General features: G+C 40.1%; 1 protein-coding gene across 2 annotated transcripts in view; it reads left to right on the forward strand.

The window, feature by feature from the left end:
* The window catches only part of LOC109043333 (uncharacterized), a 682950-nt gene extending 661627 nt beyond the window's left edge, over positions 1 to 21323 (forward strand). For both annotated transcript variants that reach the window (XM_072297673.1, XM_072297672.1), the window contains 5 exons: positions 10494 to 10627; positions 11420 to 11696; positions 13119 to 13393; positions 17204 to 17375; positions 21052 to 21323. In XM_072297673.1, the coding sequence (XP_072153774.1) occupies positions 10494 to 10627; positions 11420 to 11696; positions 13119 to 13228 (521 nt within the window). In that variant the 3' untranslated portion in view covers positions 13229 to 13393; positions 17204 to 17375; positions 21052 to 21323. The remainder of the gene's footprint in view (positions 1 to 10493; positions 10628 to 11419; positions 11697 to 13118; positions 13394 to 17203; positions 17376 to 21051) is intronic.
* Positions 21324 to 23862: the final 2539 nt, after the last annotated feature.

The following is a 23862-nucleotide window of genomic DNA, read 5'->3' on the forward strand; positions in this document are numbered from 1 at the left end:
GAGGAAAGTTAGATTAACCCCGGTTCCAAGACTCCGGGGGCAACTCCCCCCCTCTCAACCCCCTTCCCCCACCCCCGCCTCGGTAGCGATTGATTTGAGGGATTTTAAACGACAGGAAATTACTCCCTTCGTCCCTTGCTAATCCTACAAAAAATAGACAAACTGTCCTCCGCGGCGCGGTGCCAAGTTCAAGAAAAACGAGTACCTTGTTTCGGAAAACGCCCATCTCTGGAGAAAAGAATTCGAGAAATGGAGCTTTGATCGTTGTTTTTGATTAAAAAAAAGTCATATTTGCTGGAAAAATCATTATTTTTTATTAGAATTCTGTATTCCCTCCTCTGTATGTTAAAGGGATATGAATCAATTCGTTTTATTTTATTTTATTTAAAAAAGTCATATTTGCTGTAAATATCATCTTTTTTTCTTAGAATTTTAATGACTTACCCCCCCCCCATCCTCAGAATGTGAAAAAATATACAAATCGGTTCAGAGAGAGGCACCACGAGCATAGTTTTGTTATCTCTCTAATTCCGTCGCAAAATTGATTTCGGTAAAATCAGTTCAGAGAAAGGAGGCATTAGTGGAAGAATGTCGTCAAAAACTCTCAAGCTATTAACGAGCACACCTCTTGTTTTCCAAAAAACGTAGTCTCTTCCTGTCAAGTTGAGGGTGATTCGTCCAGGGTCTCGGCGTGGTCGAAATGTGGGAAAAAACTGAATTCAGCCAAAATGTTTTGGTAAATAGAAAATGTTCTTTGGCGTTTGCTATCCAGTTCTCCGAATGAGCCCAGTAGTAAAACATGTCACATTTTTCGATCTTGAAATACCGCGGTATGGACATTTTTAAATTGTGATTTCCTGTTGAGAATCCCCTGAAACCGCCCCTATCGCAATTTAAAACCAATATGAACTCCAAAGAAAAGAAATACTATTACGGCCTTTAGACTTTCATTTACAGAATATCTTCCACACTTTCGCTAAGAAAACGTAATTAGCAAAGTATATTTTATTCGTTGTAAAATCTACCCGTTTTTGGGGAGGAGGAAAAAATGTAAGTCAAAATGGAGCTAATAAATAACCTCGAAGCTAATAAGTGAGCTGAAGGGAGGGGGCGGAGGGTGTCTAAAAAGTTGGGGAATTTAGCAAGCGAGCTTATTCGTTCATTAACAGAAAGTTGGTGGATTTACCTCCCAGTTTGAGGAAGTCTCCGTCATGCTTCCTGAAGGAGCAGCCGCATGGCTGCCAAAATCACCAAATTTCTCGAGCGCCGCGATTGGTTCAAAGCTACAGAAACCCCGCCAACGCTTTCCCCCGAGGGATACTGCTCATTTTAGATGCATTTTATGAACTTACTGCCCCACTCAAATTTTGCGCTTTAGTAGCTTTATTGTTGGAATTTGGCTCGGAGTTAAATTGATGGTTGAAAAAGGAAAAGTGCACAAGACTACGAGTAGAAGTATAACGATACTCTGAGCAGTGCCCTTAGAAATATTTCCTGCTGTATTAACTAGGTGCCTGACAACATGATAAGATATGATAACAATGCCGCGACAGGAATATCTCTTTGAGACGATAGGAAGTATCCTTGTTTTAAACTGGGCTCCTAGTTTTTCAAAGATACGCTGGGTCCCTATAAAGAGATTATTTAACGCGAATTCCTGTTAGTGCTACGGTGAAGTATTTATTTTTGAAGAAAATTATGAATATTTGTCCTTGAAATTTTCAGGGACTGAAGGTGACATTACGAAACATAATTGGGTAAAAAATTAGAATATAAAAAATTATGTTTCCCAGCAAATTCCTGTTTTATCAACGGAAATTTGGCAACGCCTGAAGGTTCATACGGCATTTTTTCTTCGCATGGCAGTGCATATCGGTCATAACCACTTGCAATCCGGTCTATTAAAAAAAATGAATGACTGCTTTGTTTTCAAAATTTAAAGTAATTTCAGGTTAAAATCAACCACCAACCTTGATTTATAGCCATGGTCGTACTTGTTCTTGTAGGTTCCTTTTTCATGTAATATTTTGCTGTCTTTTTGCGGACGTCCTTGCCATTACGGCAGAGCGAGCACGCTGGGAAACCTTATTTGTCGAAAACTTGAGTGCGCAATGAGACGTTCTTAAAAATAACCGTTGGAAATAAGTAGCCTTAAATAGCACGGCAAACTTCCTTTTTTCCACTTCCTTCATCATCTAATCGCATTATCCAACCATTTTTCAGGGGTGGCTACTTCTTTAGTGAAAGTAACTAGGTCTTTAGTCCTAAACAGAGGATGGAAAAAAACCTCTTTCCTTCGGATTGGATTTTAATTTCATTTTGAGATGAGAATTCAAGAGGGGTGTATTTGAGTCGTTGCCAATTTATTTTTGAGAGCTCTTTTTCTGAAGTCGCAAGCAGTGTTGAAGACTTTTGTTGGCTGGCATTTTGATACACTTCTGAACGTCCAAAGCCCTGATCATATTATTACTGAGCACATGCAAACAAAGAATACAACATATTCAACACAGAAGTTTCAACTTTTTATAACTTAATAACCATCTCAAGTATCTCTTTTAGATATCCTCGATGCAAAAACACCGTTCTTTGAATCAATGAAAATACATTGAGTTGATAAAAAATTGTTGTAGCTGGTATAACAAATTTAACGGATGTCATGGAGCTGAAAGTTTAGTTTTTGGGATGAATAAGTTGAAGTGATAGATTGATCAGTTTTTGAGGTTGAAAGGCTTTTTATTTCTTAAGGTTGATGAGATTTATATAGTTTTTGCGATCGCACTGTCAAATCAGGCTCGTTCAAAATCGTCTACCTATATCTCATTTCTTCATCAAATGATATTGTTTCGTTTCGTCGTTCGAACGAGAGAACGTTTCTACATTCCAACATTGCAAAATTTCCACTCGCAGATCAAACTTACATTACGAAACCGTGTATCATTTTTGATCAAAAATTACCCGCAAGTATTGATTAAATTTCTGAAAGTGAGTGACTCTTCTTATTCTTGTGAAAATTGGACTGTTTGAGTAAATTTTTTTCGTAATCACTGCCAAAAAAAAAACACACTGAGAAAAATTATATCTTGGTTGAGAGTTAATATTAGTAATTTCCGTCGCACTAATTATGTTTTTCGTGAATTTCAAAGTCCATCAAAATCATTAAATCCATACCCTGGCCGGTGGTCCGTTCAGAGTACGATGCTATCCTGCCCGGTTTGTCAACGTCGCTCCTACCTCTCCTTAACCGCATTGGCTCCCTCCTCCTCCACCTGAAACTCAGACCCGTGTCCTGATTAGCATCTTATAATTGACATTTTGTGAGAAGTGAATTTGAGGATAAAGCAGCCCCGTGCCCCGCGGCAAAGCTGCCGGGGTGTCACGACTTCCCCTCCCTTTTTTTTGCTTTTTCTTTTGTCTGTTCGACGAGCTGATATCCGCACCCCACCGGATGAAAATGGGGGTCAGTAAGATGATGAAAAATCTATGATAATCATTTAATATTGGAAACACACCCCCGAGCTCCTTCTTTTTATTTTTTTCATTTTTATTCTTTTCTCTCTCTCCGGAAGGTAGCAAACGGCGAAGGGAATACCCGGCTAATTTCATCAGCTGGATTTTGATCCATAATTTTTTTATAGAATGAAATTATTGAGAAAGAACTACCTCTTCCAGTGTGAGCTGTAAAAGCTAGATAGCGGTGGGCTGATTTTTGACATTGATGGACAAAGCGATGGATATAGAAGACGAAAAGAAAATGGGGCAATCCTATTGGTAGAATAAAATTATTGAGAGAGAACTACCTCTTTGAGTGTGGGCTATAAAGACTAAAGAGTAGCGTGTTGAATTTTGAAATTGTTAGGTATAGAAGACACATGGGAAATGGGGCGATCTTATTGGTTGAAACGGGTGGTTATTTTTGTAGAAGGGGAAAATTGGCGGACTAACTATAGGGTCCCTCGTGGTTTGCCGTTAGTAAGTCTATTATTTACTTCCTTTGTCCTTTGTTACTACCCGCCACCTCGGGATAGGATCGTTTCATTTTCTTTTTGTCTCCTTTATCTATCGCTTTGTCTATATATTTCAACGATCAGCCCGTAGTAATTTTAGAATGGCTACGTAGTTCGAGCAACATCGGTCCGAAAAAACATCTCTCCAAAAAAAGACAACAATATGTTCTCTCTTCAATCAGTCACCGATATCACATCAAAACGGTGGCAGTCCCAGAAGCGGATCCAGCAATTTGGCAACACCGCGGGTTTCCTCAATTTAAACCTATGTTAAGTAATAATCGATTCTTGTCGGAGCACCTTGTCCCTCCAAGAATCGATACATCTCCATAGTTTTAAATGGAGAAAACAATTTTGCCTAACGTATACTGAATTGAATAATGGCAACGCGCGGAGCCAAAGTATAAGAGTCCACCATCGATGCGAAAACCTTTCGAAATCACAATCTTAATTTGCTGATTCGAGATCTTTTACACTGAGGTTACGCTGACTCAAAGCTCCTCGAGGAAAAGGTCTGTAAATGAGAGGTATCTGTCATCCGTCTAAAACCTTGTGTCACCTCGTTGCGTGGTATTGATGAGGTATTTGTCTTTCGAACACTTCGCAAACAAGTGAATGTTCTCTTTGATTATGCAGCTGCCTATCTTTCACAATTTAATTTAAATCCAAAGGGTCGCACCATGCGGGCTTTTTTTTCATTTCCTCCCTCAGGAAGAGATCATTTATGCGGACGTATTCATCAGAAATTTGCAAGTATTAATTTGGGCCGAGTTTTTGATAAAACTCCTGATGGAAAGAACCATCTTTCTTTGTTTGGTCCGCTGTATTCCTCTCCCTTAAATGATTTGGGTTTCCTTGCATTTAGGACAGAGGAGCCAAGTTCGTTTTAAAATAAAAATGTTGAAACAAATTGACTTCCATGCATTGGAGCAAAAACTATTCTCTCCGAAAAATAAAAAAGGAATTCTACGACAAGGACACCCCTTGTTATCCAAAAAAGCTTGGTTCCATTCTGCTAAACTCGATCGATTTATTTGTGCTCAACCAATCAGGAGGAGCTGTAACAAGTGTAACATAGTAGAAACACGTTTGGACGTATTCATGCCAAACGTTAACGGCTTCTAAAAAATATTGAGTATTTAAGTCGACCAACACGGGTATCATACTTTTGGCCGAAAATTCAAAGCGCAAGAAAAATTCGTAGTATCTCCGACCGGCAGGAGCCTAAAGTTAATTTTTTGTATCCAGTTTTATATGAAAAAGAAACCTCATTTTCTTTTTTAACTTTTAGATGTGATTCAATTCCATGCTGTTGAATTCAATCCAATTGATTGAGCTGCCTCGTAAACATTTCCCCTGCTTCAACATCAATTTAATTTTGCCTGTCTTTCCTCCTTCTTTCCCGAGAAGAATTTTACACCCAGTTTTTTTCGACGCCTTCGTTTGCATTAAAACTTTCGCGTCTATTTATCAATCCTCAACCATCGGCGTTTTCCTACACTCGATTGTCAGCATCAGACTTTCACTTCCCGTTTGCTTTCACTTTCATTACTCATTGATTCCGATCGAAATTAAGAGTCATGACATGGAGTCAAAAACCAAGCGTGGAGTAATCTGCGAATGGCGATCCGTGACACCACCAACATTTTTCAGCCTCGTCTGACGTGGGCACTCAAGATATTAGAAATTGCTGCGGATTCTGAATTATTTATCATCTTCCCTCGCTGAACAGATCCTCCGTTTAGAAAAAACGAAAGATTCAATTTGTATTCTTGGTCTTGAGATTTGTTACACGTCAATTTCAAGTTTTTTTTTTCAATCGCCGTATTATTTTTCACGCCACGAAGAATGATCGTGCAATAGAGCTTTCAATCGCTCTGCGTTTTTGTAATTCAAATTATTTTCACAAGAATTAGTATTCTAGTTATATTCAAACAATTAATTCAGAGAACTGAATCGTTCAATTTTCACAAAATAAAAAATGTACTTCCACGGAGAGGAAAGAATCGTCCCTCTCACAATGCTCAAAGTAGACTGCACATTCTACCTAATTTTCTAGTCGTTATTACAGTGTTATTCCTTTGTAATAATTATCTCGGTTATGTGGCTTCAGACTTCATAATTTTAAATTTCTCAAGGATTTCTCTCATTTTATCACAATACTCATTCACAACATCCGATATTTTGAGCAACAATGAATTTTGTTTTTTGTCACGACTGAAACTCACCATAGAAAATTTTGAAATGTTACTGAACAACAAGAATTAATGCTTTTAAAAATCAAAATTTAAATCCTTGTGCGAAACGATGAGTGGCTCAAAGTGAGTTATCATAAAGACTGGAAAGAATTCTTTCCGTCCATTTAAACTGCATTTTTCCAGATGAGATAATGCCATTAATTTTCCAGCGGCGGATTGCGGATAGCGAAAACGCCTTCAATTAGGTCTATAGGCAATATAAACCACTCCAGAACATCAATAGTTATCTACTCGAACGCCTGCCATCATCGGAAAATCGACAGAATTTTTTCTTTTCCCTCCACCGGTATATCCTCTTCTGCCGCGCTATAACGTCGTATGAACATTCGAGAGTTGCCAAATTTCCCTTGATAAAACATGAAATTTCATGAAACATGAAAACATGAAACCTTGGAATTTTCAGATATTTTTGATTAAAGTACGTACAAAATTGACTGAAATTTTTAGAAATGTACATTGGCAATTTTCCCAGTAAATTCGGTTTTTATCAGAGGAAACTTTGCAACGTTTTAAGGCTCGTGCGGCGTTCTTCCTCAGCACGGCAATATTCTGCTAAGGAATAAGGCCGTGTAAACATTAAATGTGGCCAAATATTAACCGATTGAATATTTCTTTTTGAAAAAATCATGAATATTCAACTTTAAAATTTTCTAATACCAAAGATTTCATTGGAATAAAATCCATCTCAAAATGGGGAAAAAAATGTTCGCAAGTTTACGGATTCGTTTGCGTATTTTACAGTGGGACATTCGGCTACATTTGACCATTTATACGGCATTTTTCCTCAGCACGCAGTGTATCTGAACGCATTTATGCCAAAAGGAACTATGTGCATAGGGTTTGCGTGAGGCATTGTTTCTTTTTAGCATAAATACGTCCATCCGGAAACAAAAGGAGACGTCATTTGAATCGATTCGAGTGGAAAATCGAGAAAGAAAACTTGTGATGGGGGTTAGGTCCCCGTTCAAAGATGTACCGAGGAAATCTTGGATATTTCAATTTCGAGCTCTCCGGTTCTGAGACTACCGCTCCGGTAACGTGGCGTGCTTTGCGATATATCGATTGATCTGCCATTTAAACCTACAGAAAAGGATCGATAAACAGGGTGTTCGCAACGAGCACCTCAATAATCGATCTTTTACCATAGCTTCAAATGGAGAAATATCGATAGTCGATCAATCACGCCTCGCCACTGTCTACTCTTGATCGGATTACCGTCGGATGAATTGGAGATCCTTGTCTTCGCCAATTAAACTGCTTGAGAATGTTTCTTTCCGAGAAATGAGAGTTATCGAATTGTTTTGCTCCCGAGATTCAGACAGGAGAATGTATGATTGAGTGGATTCGCTCTCTTTAAGACTTTCTATGTTATCCTGTCTCTTGCCGTGGGGAGTGCATTTTAAGCTGTTTTTTCCCGTCAATCAACAGTTTATCCCCGATCTAACTTGTCATACGCGTATTTTTCTGCCTCTCCTTCTCCCGTTTTTCCTCAATTGATTTAACAGTTCCTCGCCGGATTTGCTGTAATCAAAAATCCATCATTTACCTCCTACTATATTTTATTTTCCTTTTTCAGCAACTATTCAATCTATTAACATTATTTTTTCAAAATAGTTTGTAATTGGATTAAATACACTACATGTCGATAGCTAATACGCGAAATCTTGAAGTTTAACAGGAATTCTGCAACCGTGGCGCCACGCCACTGTGGCGTGGCGCGTGCATCAAAAAATTTTGATGTTTTATTCGTCATATTTTAAACTTTGAGGGGTGCTTCTCAAAGAAAGTCTCATGGTGGAATTACTTTTAGAATCTCAAAGTTTTGTATAAACGGAGGTATGAGCTTTTAAAGTTTCCAAATTTTGTTCGACATCTCTCATTGACTCGATCCACTGTACGTCAGAGGGATGACGAGAATGCTGCCGTGCTAAGGAAGAACGTCGTATGAACATTCGAGAGTTGCCTAATTTACTTCGATAAAATTGTTCTTTTTAAGGCAAGTTATGAATAATTTTCCTTGAAATTTTCAGGAACTTTAGGTGACCTTGCAAACGAAATTATATGAAAAATTGGAAGAAAAATATTCATATGTTTACCAGGAAATTCGTGTTTTATCAAAGGATATTTGGCAACGCCTGATGGTTCATACGGCGTTTTTCCTTAGCTCGGAAGAATGGCCGACTGAATCCAATCCCAGATAAGACGCCCAGGTCCGAAAACCCGACGACATGAAGAAATAGAAAGTAGGCACTTTAGGGGGCCTTTAAAGCTTGTCTATCCGGGAAGTTTTTGCATGCCATAAATAATCATTGATCTCGTCGGCGGACAGAAGGGGGGGGGTTATGAGGGGGGGGGACGTCGCCGGCGTGGCAAACTATCACAAGACCATAAAACCTCATGTTTATGGTCACATGTTCCACGGATCCCGCTTTTTTTATTGCCGCTCCCGGCCGTAACTCAGGGAGAATTTTCGCCCGACGATGACGAAATGCGGCCACGACAAGGACCCACGAACGCGAGGCCGAGGGGGTTGCCACCGAAAGCGCGTAACTGCCACGGAAACCCCCCGTAGTTACGCGGCTCTACCGCAGTGGCAGCTGCGATGAATCGATTGATCTGCCATTTAAACCTATGGAAAAGGGTTGATAAACCCCAGCATGATGTTCTTGGAGGGTTGTTTGCCACAAAAATCTTAATGAGCGATTCTACACCACAACAGCAAAAGGGCAACTATCGATAGTCGACCATTCTCGCCTCTCCACCGATGGGAACCTATTGAAAATGATCGATTTTGAGGGTGTTGGCAACGAACACCTTATTACTCGATTTTTATATCGAAACTGCACTCGAATGTGACATTTTCTCTCTAAGAAAACTACTTTTATATTGCGTTGAATTTGTTTGTCAAAATTGGTATGTGAATTCTTTCGTCTCCTGACAACAGAATGGCGATCTCAAAATTCGAGGAAAATGACGAGGAGCTGAAAAAATGGAGTGAATTGATGCGACATAGCGCCTGTCGTTTTGACACTATGAATATGGCCCGAATGTGAGTCAACAAACAGCCGAGTAACATTTTTGAAAATCGAGGAGTTGTGAACCCTTCGAAACCAGTTTCCTCTCGTAAATCGGAATCTGGATAATGCCTGTACCCGTGTGACGTCACGTCCATGATTAACACAGCGGGCTTATCCGTTGTGTTTATGGTCGTCACGGAACGGCCGAACTTGGACCGAACCGAGCTCGGCATGCATTTTTTACAAGTTATCGCGTTGTAAAACTCACGACTGACCCAAATCCTTGCCGGAAGAGGGGATGGCGAGGGAGCGTGCCGCTATCTCATAAATAATGGAGATACTCACCAAAAAATAAAAAAAAAATCCTTCGAGATTGATCTCGTAAGAATGCAACCGTGCGCTTGGTAAATTCATCATCGAATTGCGCACCTCACGAGGCAAAAATGGACCACGTTTTGGTATTAGGAACCAATGATTGGAGCTCATTTTAGAAACGTGAATGACCCTGATGTGCCTATGCTGACAGATAGTGCATTTGCTTCCTCACCTTTTTCTTTTTCTTCTTCCTCTTTTCATTTTACTAATCATTCCTTGTCTCATTAGTAATTATTCTTCTTCTCCTTTTACTAATTCTTCTCCTTCTATACCTGGACTGAAAAGTCATTGTGCCATATGAGCTGAAGTTTTCTCTTCGTGAATAATACTGGCACAAGTCAAGAGAGCTATTGAAGCTCTGGGCGCAGAAAGGGCATTTTTTTGGTTGCAGTTTCTCAAAATCTCCACTAATGTTTCATCTATTATAAATGAAACAAATGTTTGTAATTTTTTGTAACTTTTACTGAAAGTTCCGTGTGATTTTACGCTGCTGAAAACGTTAAATTTAAAAAAAAAAAAAAAAAACTTAGCCAATAATATCAAAATAAAACGTACCACAGGAGATTCTGAAACCCTTTAACTTAGAAAATGCCCTTTCGGTACCCAACACCTCAATTTAGCACTTAGTTTTTTGCCAAGCGGGAAGTTCAAGTTGACGAACACAGTAAAAACTGATTTTTCTGATAATGTAAGATGCAGTTTTTAAATCGGAGGAAACACTTGTCGTAGCACAGAACTTCTTACCCTGTGTTGTGTCTCACTATGCAATGAATAGTGAATATAAAACCCAGTAACCCAAGAATTTTCACTAATACTCAGGTTTGCTTTTCTGTTGACAGCACTTCCAACGGAGGGACCGAAGATATTTGGCGGACGACCGAGATATCAGATCGGCGACACGGTTCGGCTGAATTGCACCTCGGAGAGGTCCAAACCTGCCGCTCAGCTCCACTGGTTCATTAACGGAGCCCCGGTAAATTACCTTTAACTTCCTGTTGACATTTTCCATGACTGTTGCCGCCTCTTGATTTAGGACCTCTTCGCGAGGCCGTCCGGAATATTCGGGGCGTTAACTCAAAAGGTGTCTCTAATCGCCCTTTTGAGAACGATCTGACACTCGATCGATCAGGCGGATGGCTACATTCGGAATCAGCTGAATAGGCCTGTTGCAAACCTCTGCTAGAGCAAAAATAGGTGTTGTTTCTATCAGTAAATGTCTCAAAAATCACGATAAGCGCATTGGCAAAGTTTGGAATGTACTCCTAACTTCACAATCTGCGCACTGGAAAAAAAACATTAGCTCTAGAGTCCAGACTCTTAAAAACATCGACAAGAAAAACTCTTGATTCAATCGGATTTTTGCTTAGATCAAGAACCAAGCCTCTTAATTTGAGCGGATTTTCTTTTGATTCAAGCAAAAATCTGATTGAATCAAGAGTATTTTTTCTTGTCAATGTTTTCAAGAGTCTGGACTCTAGATCCAATGTGTTTATTTTCTAGTGCGAAAAAAGTGTGCGTTTTTTTGTCTGCATCAGCGCATCTGTTCCAACTTTGACCTTTTGAGAGTCCATAAATACTCGTCTTTCGGCAGCAAAAATATTTGTCTTAAACTAACTCTTTACCTATTCTGCAGTTTTGTGTGCGTCTTGATTCTTTTCATTTTTCCGAGTTAGTGTCTCGTCTTTCTCACTGATTCAGATTAGATTTTCAGAATTTTGGTGATTTTGTTTGTTGATGACTGAGTGTGTATTGGTCTTTGTGGCAGGTGGACAACGCATACCTGCGGGGTCCTTACACGCGGTTCATCGGCTCGGAGGAGCTGGAGGAGACGACGCTGGGTCTGCAGTTCAAGGTGGAGCCGCACCACTTCAAGCGGGACGACATGAAGCTCAAGTGTCTGGCCACCATCGCCACCGTCTACTGGAAGTCCAACGAGAAGAGCGTCGAGGGCGAGAAGCAGTCGAGGCCGCCCACCCTCGAGAGCAAGAAGACCGGCGCCCACACCATCGACCACGGCAAGTCCAGAGCCGACAGAGTCCAAGGTACCTATCCGCATCCGGCAGGAGTATACCCCCGTGCTAAGGAAAAACGCCGTATGAACATTCGAGAGTTGTCAGATTCCCTCCGAAAAAATGTTCGTTTCTGAGAAAAGCTCCGAATATTTTTCATTGAAATTTTCAGACGATTCAGATCGAATTACGAACAAAATCTCTGAAAAATGCAAAGAAAAACATTCACAGATTTCCCTGAAAATGAAGAATTTGCACACAAAAATTTTCAGACAATTTAGATCGAATTACGAACCAAATTCTCTAAAAAATGCAAAGAAAAACATTCACAGATTTCCCTGAAAATGAAGAATTTGCACACAAAAATTTTCAGACAATTTAGATCGAATTACGAACAAAATTCTCTGAAAAATGCAAAGAAAAACATTCACAGATTTCTCTGAAAATGAAGAATTTGCACACAAAAATTTCATTACTTGAAAGTGCTTAATAAGCTGAGTTCGCAGTATTTTTCGTAATTTTTCTCTGAAATGGGAAATTGGAAAAAAATAAATTTAAAAGAGTGACTTCATCTAAGGGCATTTCCCATATGAATACATGTAATTTAGCAGATTAGGTTATTCCGTCATATTTCCTCCAATAACTGTTCAATTTGGAAACCCAGGATATCCTCGTTCTCAGTTTTTTAGAAGTTTCATTTTAAACATGGAATTTAAAAAAATTCAGACACTTGCAAATTCTCCATTCGTATAATATCGAAGAATATTTGGCAACTTCTGATGGCTCATACAGTATTCTTCCATAGCACGGCAGTATAGGAGAGAGGAATGAGGAATGAGGTCGGAACGAGAGCCCGGTCTCCAGGAAAGCAAAAACGCCTTCAATCGAGAATGATACTGTGCAACACACAGGAGTTTGAATAGTTGTATCATTTCCTTATTTACGATATTCCGATGATATAAGTCGGAATCTTCGGCAGGGGAGACGAGAGACATGGGTGGGGGGGGGGGGGGAGAACTGCCGCACAAAACGAGAAGAATGCCTCGGATGTTCCGGGGTGGTTTCAACCCCCTGATCGGCCAGAAAGCAAAGATATAAAAATTAAAAAATCCCTCAGACTAACATTCGTGATAACAAGAAAAAAGAATGCGTGATGCGCCGACAAATACCCGGAAATCCTCGTCTCTGCTGTAGCAGGGCAGCAGCATCCTCATATGCTTAAAAATTTCATCTTGCTATAAAAAAGTGGCTTCTCAGATCATCTGCAATTTTGCAGCAGGGATTCACTTCAATTTTCATGGGTTGCGTGGTTCTAACGTTTCTTTTTATGACTCTAGCTCAGAGCGGCCGTTGACAAGGTGAAATCAGCTCATCCTGCATATTGTCCATACCCTTTTGAAATACATGATGTCTCATTATCACACTCTGATTTTTGTCTTTTCTTTTTCTGTTTAGCCAATCGGGGTTGCTGCGGCAGGACGCCTTTATGTTTGATTCAACTGGCTTGTCTTGCAGTCTTACTCCCGGCTCAGTTCACATTTCTCCCGTTCTTCTCCATCAGATAGCGCCTCCACTAGCTCCTTCGGTTCATCGTTACCCTTTTTTATAAGTTTGTTTGTAAATATTTTTGCCTTCCTCCTGCAAGCCTCCAGCTTTCAAACGTTTATCGGCTGCTGTTCAATCACAGGAAAAAGACTGAATAGTGTGAATTCCTTAAAGTTTGTAAATAGGTAAGTGCGCGCATATCAGATATTAGAACAAGCGGCGAAGCTAAAATACATTCGTATTCGAGAAGCGCTTAGCTGCTTTCTATATAGGCGCGCAATTTCAAGTCACCCAAAGAAAACGAGCACCGTTGAGATTAAAGGACTCGCTCACCAAAATTTCAACTATCAATTTTGAAAAAACTACGCCACCGCTAAAAAAAATAAATTCTAGAAAAACGATTATCGTCCTCCGCTCTTTGAAATCAGAGGCATCAAATAAAAGTATCACAGATTAATCTACCTTGGAAAAAAACACATTGGATCTAGAGTCCAGACTCTTAAAAACATCGGCAAGAAAAAGTACTCTTGAAAGAGCCATGCACAAATTCGCCCGTTTTTGGGCCCTCGAAATTGGGGTCGGTGTGAGGTTTTTTTTCATCTATAGGGAGACCCTTTACACATACTAAAATTTCAGATTGAGTATACGCACCGTTTTTGAGATATGGGGGGGCAAAGTCCCCGATTTTTACTCATATTTGCAGGTATTTTATAGTCGAACTTCGGCTGCTACAAGGTACCGGATGTAGATATTGAAGCGCGGTTTGCGGTGATTTGTCAAGCTATTTCTGGAGTATTGTTCCACATCTTTTACAAACCCGCAAATGGTTTTTCGGGGGGGAGGGGGGAGCTTTATTCATATTATCGTGACCGTTCGTAAACGTCTTACTGGCATTGCTTCGTTCTCGACTCCTCTCCACGCCGAAATCATGATGGTATTTTCTGTTAGGAATCTTTCTTCTTCCTTATATTTGACCAATTCTAATGTTGTCTCCCCCTTTCTCCCTTTTTAAACCCCCCCCCCCCCCAATTCTAACACTCCCTCTCAAGTGTATATTCCTGTGCGGCAGATATGAAGGTGTTATTTGTGGGGAATTATTTTTCTGTCTTTATGGTTGATATTGACCCCACCTATTTCCTCCTTCCCCCCTTTACCCCTGTTTCACCTCCCCCCCCCCCATTTTCACCGTACCTTACTCGCAGTTGTCTGCTCCTTCCGCAGCAGAAATGAGGATGTTTCCAGCGAAGAATTTTTTACTTTTTTAAACTCAATACAAGTTAAGGGAGACACCGCCCCACCCTTTTTTCTCTTTCCCATCTCCCCTCACTAGTTCATATTTCCTACCTTATTCCCTCTTTTCACTGCCCCCCCCCCCCTCTTTTCTCTTTTTTTCATGCTTGAATACCTTTTTTTGTGAGAGTATAATAGTTATGGCATTTTCCATTGATTGAACTCTTCAAGAAAAAAAATTAATTACAAAAAGGGGACTCCTGTTTTGGGTTGAGTGTGGGGGGGGGGTTGTGGGGGGGAGGGGGGGAAGGAGGAAATAGGTGGGGTCAAAGTTTATCAACCATAAAGACAGACAAATAATTCCCCACAAATAACACCTTCATATCTGCCGCACAGGAATATACACTTGAGAGGGAGTGTTAGAATTGGGGGGGGGGGGGGTTTAAAAAGGGAGAAAGGGGGAGACAACATTAGAATTGGTCAAATATAAAGAAGAAGAAAGATTCCTAACAGAAAATACCATCATGATTTCGGCGTGGAGAGGAGTCGAGAACGAAGCAATGCCAGTAAGACGTATACGAACGGTCACGATAATATGAATAAAGCTCCCCCCTCCCCTCAGAAAAACCATTTGCGGGTTTGTAAAAGATGTGGAACAATACTCCAGAAATAGCTTGACAAATCACCGCAAACCGCGCTTCAATATCTACATCCGGTACCTTGTAGCAGCCGAAGTTCGACTATAAAATACCTGCAAATATGAGTAAAAATCGGGGACTTTGCCCCCCCATATCTCAAAAACGGTGCGTATACTCAATCTGAAATTTTAGTATGTGTAAAGGGTCACCCTATAGATGAAAAAAAACCTCACACCGACCCCAATTTCGAGGGCCCGAAAACGGGCGAATTTTAGCCCTTTTTGTGCAAGGCTCTTTAAGCGGATTTCGTTTTGATTCAAGCAAAAATCCGATTGAATTAAGAGTATTTTTTCTTGTCAATGTTTTCAAGAGTCTGGACTCTAGATCCAATGTGTTTTTTTTTCTTTCAGTGTAATCTAAATATGTCAGGCCCCTCTCCGTCATCTTGTTGTTGAGCTATTGCTTCATTTCGTCGCTTTGCAGACGTGAGGGTGTAACTACACATTGAGATGAGCCCAGAAAAGCATTGAATTGTATGGAAGACAGGGTTCATCGCAGAGTGTAGTTACGCCCTTATGTCAGTAAACGACGATTTGAACGTATTTACACTAGTACAGGTATGTCAGAATTCTAGAGGCAGTCAAAAAGCGCTCCCTGTCGGCTGAGTGCTCAAAAATGTAGTTCTTAACAAACGTTTGAACGTTTTTTAATGAAAGATACAATGTGAAAATCAATTACATCAAGAGGAACTACCTGCATAGGTTTTCGGCACCACATTTTTACCTTCGCACACAGTCCGCACAGTGCCTCATACCACGTCATATTAATCGGAATCCGAAGTAGCCCATGCGAAATAGGGCTCCAAAATCAATTAGATGTTTAATAATATAGTCAGAGATACGTTTTACGAATATTGTGATCAAAAGAATTTTCAAAAAAGTTCAAACACAACACTGGAGTCACGAGATAGTTCAAGTTTGTAGTCGAAAAGACGTAGTTTCGGAGAAAATATGTTTAATTTGAATTTTTAATTTGCCATGTTCGATGCAAAATTGTCGAAGTATACCCATTCCACCTCAAAAATTAATTTAGAGGGGCTGATGCAATTATTAAGACACGTAGGTTTTTACAGTTCCATCATCTAAACGGACACATTTATTAAAAATAAATTTATTTACTTTACTTATTAAGTGTTCTCATTACTGATAGATTATTGTTACGTAAACGTGTCCAAATGCAACTAAGTCATCCTTGACAGAAGATCAAAAGCGCGATAGAATATATAATGTCTCTTGGAGAATACACCAAAAAAAAAACCCCGTAATTTCTCATTTCGTAGCTCGTATGATTCTGTTTCAGCTAACGAATTTAAACAGTGCGAAACCACGTATCTTCGTTGCGGCGTTTCGACATTTCCGCTCCTTTTTTATTTCTACGAAAGGAAACAAGCAAACTTCGTAGCTTGAAATTCGCGCAGAATATTCTGAAAATACCTTAGAAAAATCAAAGAGGTTTTCATGAAATTATGTTTACCAGTTTCCCGAAAAAAAATTAAGTATAACAAGAGGTTTGCAACGTTGCAAACGAAGATACGTCGCACAATGGATCGAGTCCATAGGACATGAAATTTTTGACTAAAACTGCAAAATCCCACGTTTATTTCATCAAATTTTAAATTTTAAGGGATGCCTCCAAAAGAAAATTGCACGAGAAAACCAATGGAACCACTTTTAGAACCTCAAAATTTTGAATAAACGGAGTTATAAGCTTTTAAAGTTACCAAATTTAGTCCGACCTCTCCTATTGACTCGATCCACTGTGCGTCGTTTCGCACTCTGGTCATCGATCGACATTTTGAACAAAAAAATAAGATTTTTATTAAATGTAGCCGCGAAAATTATGATAAAGTGCCTATTTTCCTTTACTGCGTCTCTATAAAGGGACTCAAATGCTGTATGATGATTCATTATCACAAGCATCGCTCTTTGAAATTTTAAAAAAAAAAACAGCCCTCCGAAAAGGTCATTGATAGAACGAAACCAAACATCGTTGTAAAATATTTTGATCAACTAGTCATAAACTCTTTTGAGATCTCATCGTAGGTTTTGTTTTCTGGCCTTGTTACAGTTTTGTAAATATGTAAATTGCTGCCTCCTGTCTCAATTCCGGGTCCATAGGAAGCCCAAAATGTTATGCAACTGCTGTCAAGTAGCTTTCCTTTGTCCTGCCCTCTGTTGACGACCAGATGATGACATGGATTCAACAGAATGCTGTCGAAATACGTGCATCGACTTTCAAGGTAAATAGAGAGCGACTATGAAATCCGGAGAAACTGTTCCTATTTTTCTACTCAGATAAACACAGAGAATATATTTCAGATATCTTGCACTAAGAATCTAAGCCGTATAATCTGATGAGGAAAAAATTAGGTTAAAAGGTCAACGCGTCAATCTTTCGCGTAATGATGATTGCTGATCAACTATTTGAGCATGAAATTTGATGAATGATGATTGATAGACTGCATTTGTAAGTTAGAACTACAATTTCTGGCTCATACATAAAAACACTTATCTGCATAGGTAAACCAATGGTATATACAGGCCCGCCACATCCCATCTCTGGCCCTGGTACCAATTTTCTGGCCCGGGCCCCGGCCCCTAGCACGGGGGGGGGGGTCCGGAGGGCCTCCCCCGGGAAATTTTTGAAATTTTAAATCTATTTGGACGCATTATGAAGCTCTTATGATGGAGATTTTCCATCAATTTCTGCAGAATAATTACGCCTTTTGTTTACTTTCAGCACCAAAAACTTTCGAATTGTTGCATTTTTTTTTGAGGGGGCAGATGATAATTTTCAATTCTATGGGGAGCCGGGCCCCCCTGGACTCCCCTCTCGTACGTCTATGGCAAGGGAGTTAAGCCATTGAAGTCGAGGATGCCCAGAAAGAAGCCTCTTAGCATCCGACAACGGAAGAAAACGAAACACAGTTTCTAAAAATATCATTCTACATATACTCAAAATCTTGAAAATCTCTAAAAAAGTAAGAAAAATTTTATAGTGCCCTAGCGTGTTTTTGAAACTTTATTCACCTTTTGCGGAATTTTTAGGGTAATTTTTTCACTTTTCCCTACGAGACAAGGGTTACACATGAATTCGTAGTGGTTTGTCACCTGCGTCACGGGCCCCTCCAGGGCCCGGGCCCCGGTACCAAGGACCCAGTATCCCCCCCCCCCCCCCCCCTTGTGGCGGGCCTGGGTATATATGTTGTATCTACAACGAGCTATTCTATTATAAAGATAAGCACTTTGCCAATAATGTGCGCTTGCAACTTGCACTTTTAAAATATTTTTATTGTGGAATATCACGATTTCCACGTGAGTCTACATATTTTCTGTTTCTTCTTATTGTCTCTCTCTCTCTCTCTCTCTCTCTCTAATTCCAAACCTTGTATTTTCTCAGGAGAGTATCAAGAACTTTTAAAAAATTGAACTTGCGGTTTTTCTACAGAAAATCAAGTCAATTTTTCTATAAGTTCGTTTTGAGAAGGTTAAGGGTTTTGACTACCATCTCACAATCGCGAGCATACAGGGATCATCCTCTTTTTCCCTTGCTTATGTTTTTATGCAATGGTTTTTCTTATAGTTAAGGTTTTTAATGAGGCAGTAAATCCCGTAGATAATGAACTTCATACAAAGATAATGCCCCTGAAGTCCACTTCAAAGTCTCACTTTACGTGAAGTATTGAGAAGGATACTGCAAATGATAGGTTCCAAATTCATCGATTATTATTTCAACAGATGCTTACAACAACCGAAAATCGTCTATCTTTAAAAGGAATTCCAAAAGAATCCGAAGATCTCCTTGCGCAACGGTAGGGAATATCCTGTGATTTGTCAAGAAAGTTCAGCATCGCGTGGATTATAAAAGAGTCGAAATGTAACATTGATGGTGTTTTGAAATTGAATGAAAATTCTGACAAAAAAGTGCCTGATATGAAAATGAAATGCAGCAAGGTTTTCATCCTTGTCAAAAATATACTCAGAAATAGTTCGAAAATGACTCAACAACAAAAAATCATCGGCACAGACGTATACGTATGCCTGGACGAGAAAATACCTATTAAATGTTTTCCATCGCCTAAAAGATCAGAACCTTTTTCAATGTGTTTTACAATTTAACAAAAAACATTTGCTCTCAATTGGTGAAAAGAATATACTTTTTAAGTTAGTGATGGCTATGTAAAATCAATTTTTCCACCTAAAACATAGAAAAAAATCGGGATTGGAAAGGATCCATAATCTTGGGTGGATTTAAAATCTGAACCGATTTTCCGAACAGAAACTCGGTGCATGACTGAAATCAAACTAGATTGTCAAATATTGTTCTACATTTTGAGAAATTGACGCAAACAAAGATTTGTTATCATTTTCATCCTTGCAGACATCAACGATTTCAATTTTTGAAATGTTTGATTGATTTTTTTTTACGATCAATCTAAAGTCGAAATTGATTTTGAGGAAAAATAAAAATCAATAGATCCAAATCGATCATGTGCAAAAACCGTCATCGCTAGAAAAAACGATAATATCATATATCGACGGTGTAAGTCGGAAATCACATAACTATTTTTGGCGGTTTTGAGTTAGCCGCAGAAATGAAGTGTAGTAGATGCCCTTTACCTGCTGTCAAAATATTTCAGTCGAAAAAAATCTGGAAGTCACCTAAAGATCATCCCAGATCCAACATAGCCTTCCATATCGACGGTGTAAGTCGGCAATCACATAACTCATTTGCGGTGTCTGAAAATCTCCGCCTGTATATTATTTTTTTAAAGGAGAACAAATTGACATCATTCCTTGAAGTTTTTGCAGAATTTTCTTCGCATAGAGAAGAAAAATCACGGCAGTTTCAAAGAATGGCCGTTGAGTAGTTTTCCGTTGAATAAATAAAGCATGATAGGAAGTCTGCGACGTCGCAAACCGAGTTATGTGATTGCCGACTTATACCGTCGATATGTGAATGGCACACGTCTGTTGCATTAAAAATGTAGTCATTCCCAATAGACGATCCCTCGTGTCCCTATAAAAAACCCTAATTTATCTACAGTTGACTTTAGGCGCCTCAAGTGGAGAATAATCCGTAAACCCATAAAAATTGAAGCAAATTAAGGTAATCCTATAGGATTCTTAAATCAATCAATTATTTGGCCATCAGTCATCATTAGGCTAATGTAAGCGTCGATTTTTGAAAGTATCTTACCACTGTACAAGGGGAAGATAGAAGTTCGGAGTCTCTAAAAAGTTGGGGTTCGTTTCCACAACCCCCCCCCCCCCCCACTTTTGAATTTTAAGAAAAAAATTATGTCATCATACGGTGCTAAATTATGATATAATTTTATTCTTTAAATTCAAAAGTGGGGGGGGGGGGGGGGGGGGGCTGTGGATGTGGAAATAGAGCCAAAAAATTAGCGGATCCAGCAAGTTGGCAACATTCTTTTTCTCCAGTTTGAACATGTGGATTTGAACATATCGATTCGTGGAGGGATCAGGTGCTCCGACAAGAATCGATTATTTAACATTGGTTTAAATGGTAGAAAGCCGGTGTTGCCAAATTGCTGGATCCACCTCTGCTCTTAAATATATCGACGGTGCAAGTCGGCAATCACATAACTCGATTTGCGACGTCGCAGACTTCCTATCATACTTTATTTTTTAAACGGAAAACTACTCAACGGCTTTTCTTTAAAATTGCAGTGATTTTTCTTCTCTATGCGAAGAAAATTCTGCAAAAATTTCAAGGAATAATGTCAATTGGTTCTCCTTTAGAAAAATAACACGGAGGCGGAGATTTTCAGACACTGCAAACGAGTTATGTGATTGCCGACTTGCACCGTCGATATATCTTTGATCTCTTGCGCACAAAGAGACCCATCATTTATTATTGTGGTACCCTAAAGTGGATTTTTTCATGTTCAGGTGTCGAACCCCTACGGTGAGGACTGCAATCGATTCGGAGAATTACAACGGAGCAACCGCCACATCGAGTGTTGGGAGAACCTGCCAGGTGATGATGCGATGACATAAAGCAAAAAGTTACGACTGATGGATCTTTCCGTGCTTTCGGAATCTTTGAACCATAGTCCTTAGATTTTTCCTATCCTGTGCGGATATCAAGTCTAAAAAAGAATGTAATAGCATAACTTGTCTATGTCTGAAACAGTTGAAATAAAATTTTGGAAAAATTGTTATACTGTGCTTGCGTTTGATTCTTGGTTCATTAATTCAATACAAATAAGACTGTAAAAAAATTACCTGCATGCATTGCCTGTTAAATAAAAGATTTAAAAAACTTGTAAATGTGAAATTGAAAACTCTCAAAAAAACCGGAAAACCGGAAACTCGGTTGAAAAATCCGAGACAAGGATCCCTTATTAGTGCTTTTCTACCTAAAAATGCCTTCTACCGTATCTACAAGCTTTTATCAAGTTGAAATTTCTAACTGTAACGGAAATGTTACATACTTTTTACGTACAAGTTCTACGTCTTCTGATGCACAATTTACTGTTAATTTTTTACAAAGCATTAATTGAGTGATTTTTATAGTTTAACAAAATTTAGATGACCAATTTCTCATTTTATCTCGTAACCTTACTTCAACCAAATTGTTTAATACAAACGTTTTCCCTTCAAAATCTCCTCACATGAACGAAGCCCGTTTCCTAACTCGCATATTTTAAATTTTAATAATTGATAATATTTTAATCACAGAACTTTTATTAGAAAGTCACCCGACAGCCGTTATTCGCGGGAGCTAACGAGTGATTATGATCGTTTTTGGAAGGCCGACAATCGCTCGTTTCACACCGATCGCGATACTCAACAAACTCGTGTGCCGTAGTCAACCAAAAAATCGCAACTCAGCGGGTCATTCCATGGGTACTAGCTTCCTTTCCGCCCGGTAAGAACCATTTCGTTTTTGACCGCGAAAATTCAGTCTATGTAACCCCTGTCAATTTTTCGCAATTTTCGACGAGCAAAAAACTTTAAGATAAGTATCGAAGCCTTCTTAGTTCTAAAGGTGGAGTCGATTCCGTTTGGTCCTGAGACGCCTGCGGAGCATCCTAAGCCGGGGAATGACAGTGTTCCAGCGGTTTTGACCGTTTCGCACGCGTCCATTTATCCGCTGATTCAGCGCTCCGATGGACTCAAGGAGCGTTTCCGACCGGAAAATCGGACTCAGCGGGTCATTTCCAAGTAGACTAGCTTGGTTTCGGCTCGATCGGAGAACTTTTGATTTTGACCCTAAAAATTTAGTCCATGTAACCCCTGTCCATTTTTCTCGATTTTGGACGAGGAGAAAAATTTCGAGATTACAGTCGGATCCCATGTAGTTGAAGGCGCTGAATCGATTGCGCATGGTCCCGAGGCTTGGCGAGGCCTCCTGAGCCGAGAAACCGTCAAAAACGATTGTTTCTGACCCTGTCGCAAAAGTGCGTTTTTCGTCGGTAGCGCGGTTCAGGGGACTTGTGGAGCTTTTCGGACCGGAAAATCGGACTCAGCGGGTCATTTCCAAGTGGACCAGCTTGGTTTCGGCTCGATCGGAGAACTTTTGATTTTGACCCTAAAAATTTAGTCCATGTAACCCCTGTCCATTTTTCTCGATTTTGGACGAGGAGAAAAATTTCGAGATTACAGTCGGATCCCATGTAGTTGAAGGCGCTGAATCGATTGCGCATGGTCCCGAGGCTTGGCGAGGCCTCCTGAGCCGAGAAACCGTCAAAAACGATTGTTTCTGACCCTGTCGCAAAAGTGCGTTTTTCGTCGGTAGCGCGGTTCAGGGGACTTGTGGAGCTTTTCGGACCGGAAAATCGGACTCAGCGGGTCATTTCCAAGTGGACCAGCTTGGTTTCGGCTCGATCGGAGAACTTTTGATTTTGACCCTAAAAATTTAGTCCATGTAACCCCTGTCCATTTTTCTCGATTTTGGACGAGGAGAAAAATTTCGAGATTACAGTCGGATCCCATGTAGTTGAAGGCGCTGAATCGATTGCGCATGGTCCCGAGGCTTGGCGAGGCCTCCTGAGCCGAGAAACCGTCAAAAACGATTGTTTCTGACCCTGTCGCAAAAGTGCGTTTTTCGTCGGTAGCGCGGTTCAGGGGACTTGTGGAGCTTTTCGGACCGGAAAATCGGACTCAGCGGGTCATTTCCAAGTGGACCAGCTTGGTTTCGGCTCGATCGGAGAACTTTTGATTTTGACCCTAAAAATTTAGTCCATGTAACCCCTGTCCATTTTTCTCGATTTTGGACGAGGAGAAAAATTTCGAGATTACAGTCGGATCCCATGTAGTTGAAGGCGCTGAATCGATTGCGCATGGTCCCGAGGCTTGGCGAGGCCTCTGAGCCGAGAAACCGTCAAAAACGATTGTTTCTGACCCTGTCGCAAAAGTGCGTTTTTCGTCGGTAGCGCGGTTCAGGGGACTTGTGGAGCTTTTCGGACCGGAAAATCGGACTCAGCGGGTCATTTCCAAGTGGACCAGCTTGGTTTCGGCTCGATCGGAGAACTTTTGATTTTGACCCTAAAAATTTAGTCCATGTAACCCCTGTCCATTTTTCTCGATTTTGGACGAGGAGAAAAATTTCGAGATTACAGTCGGATCCCATGTAGTTGAAGGCGCTGAATCGATTGCGCATGGTCCCGAGGCTTGGCGAGGCCTCCTGAGCCGAGAAACCGTCAAAAACGATTGTTTCTGACCCTGTCGCAAAAGTGCGTTTTTCGTCGGTAGCGC

Source organism: Bemisia tabaci, chromosome 3 (genome assembly GCF_918797505.1).
Source record: "Bemisia tabaci chromosome 3, PGI_BMITA_v3".
Taxonomy (NCBI): domain Eukaryota; kingdom Metazoa; phylum Arthropoda; class Insecta; order Hemiptera; family Aleyrodidae; genus Bemisia; species Bemisia tabaci.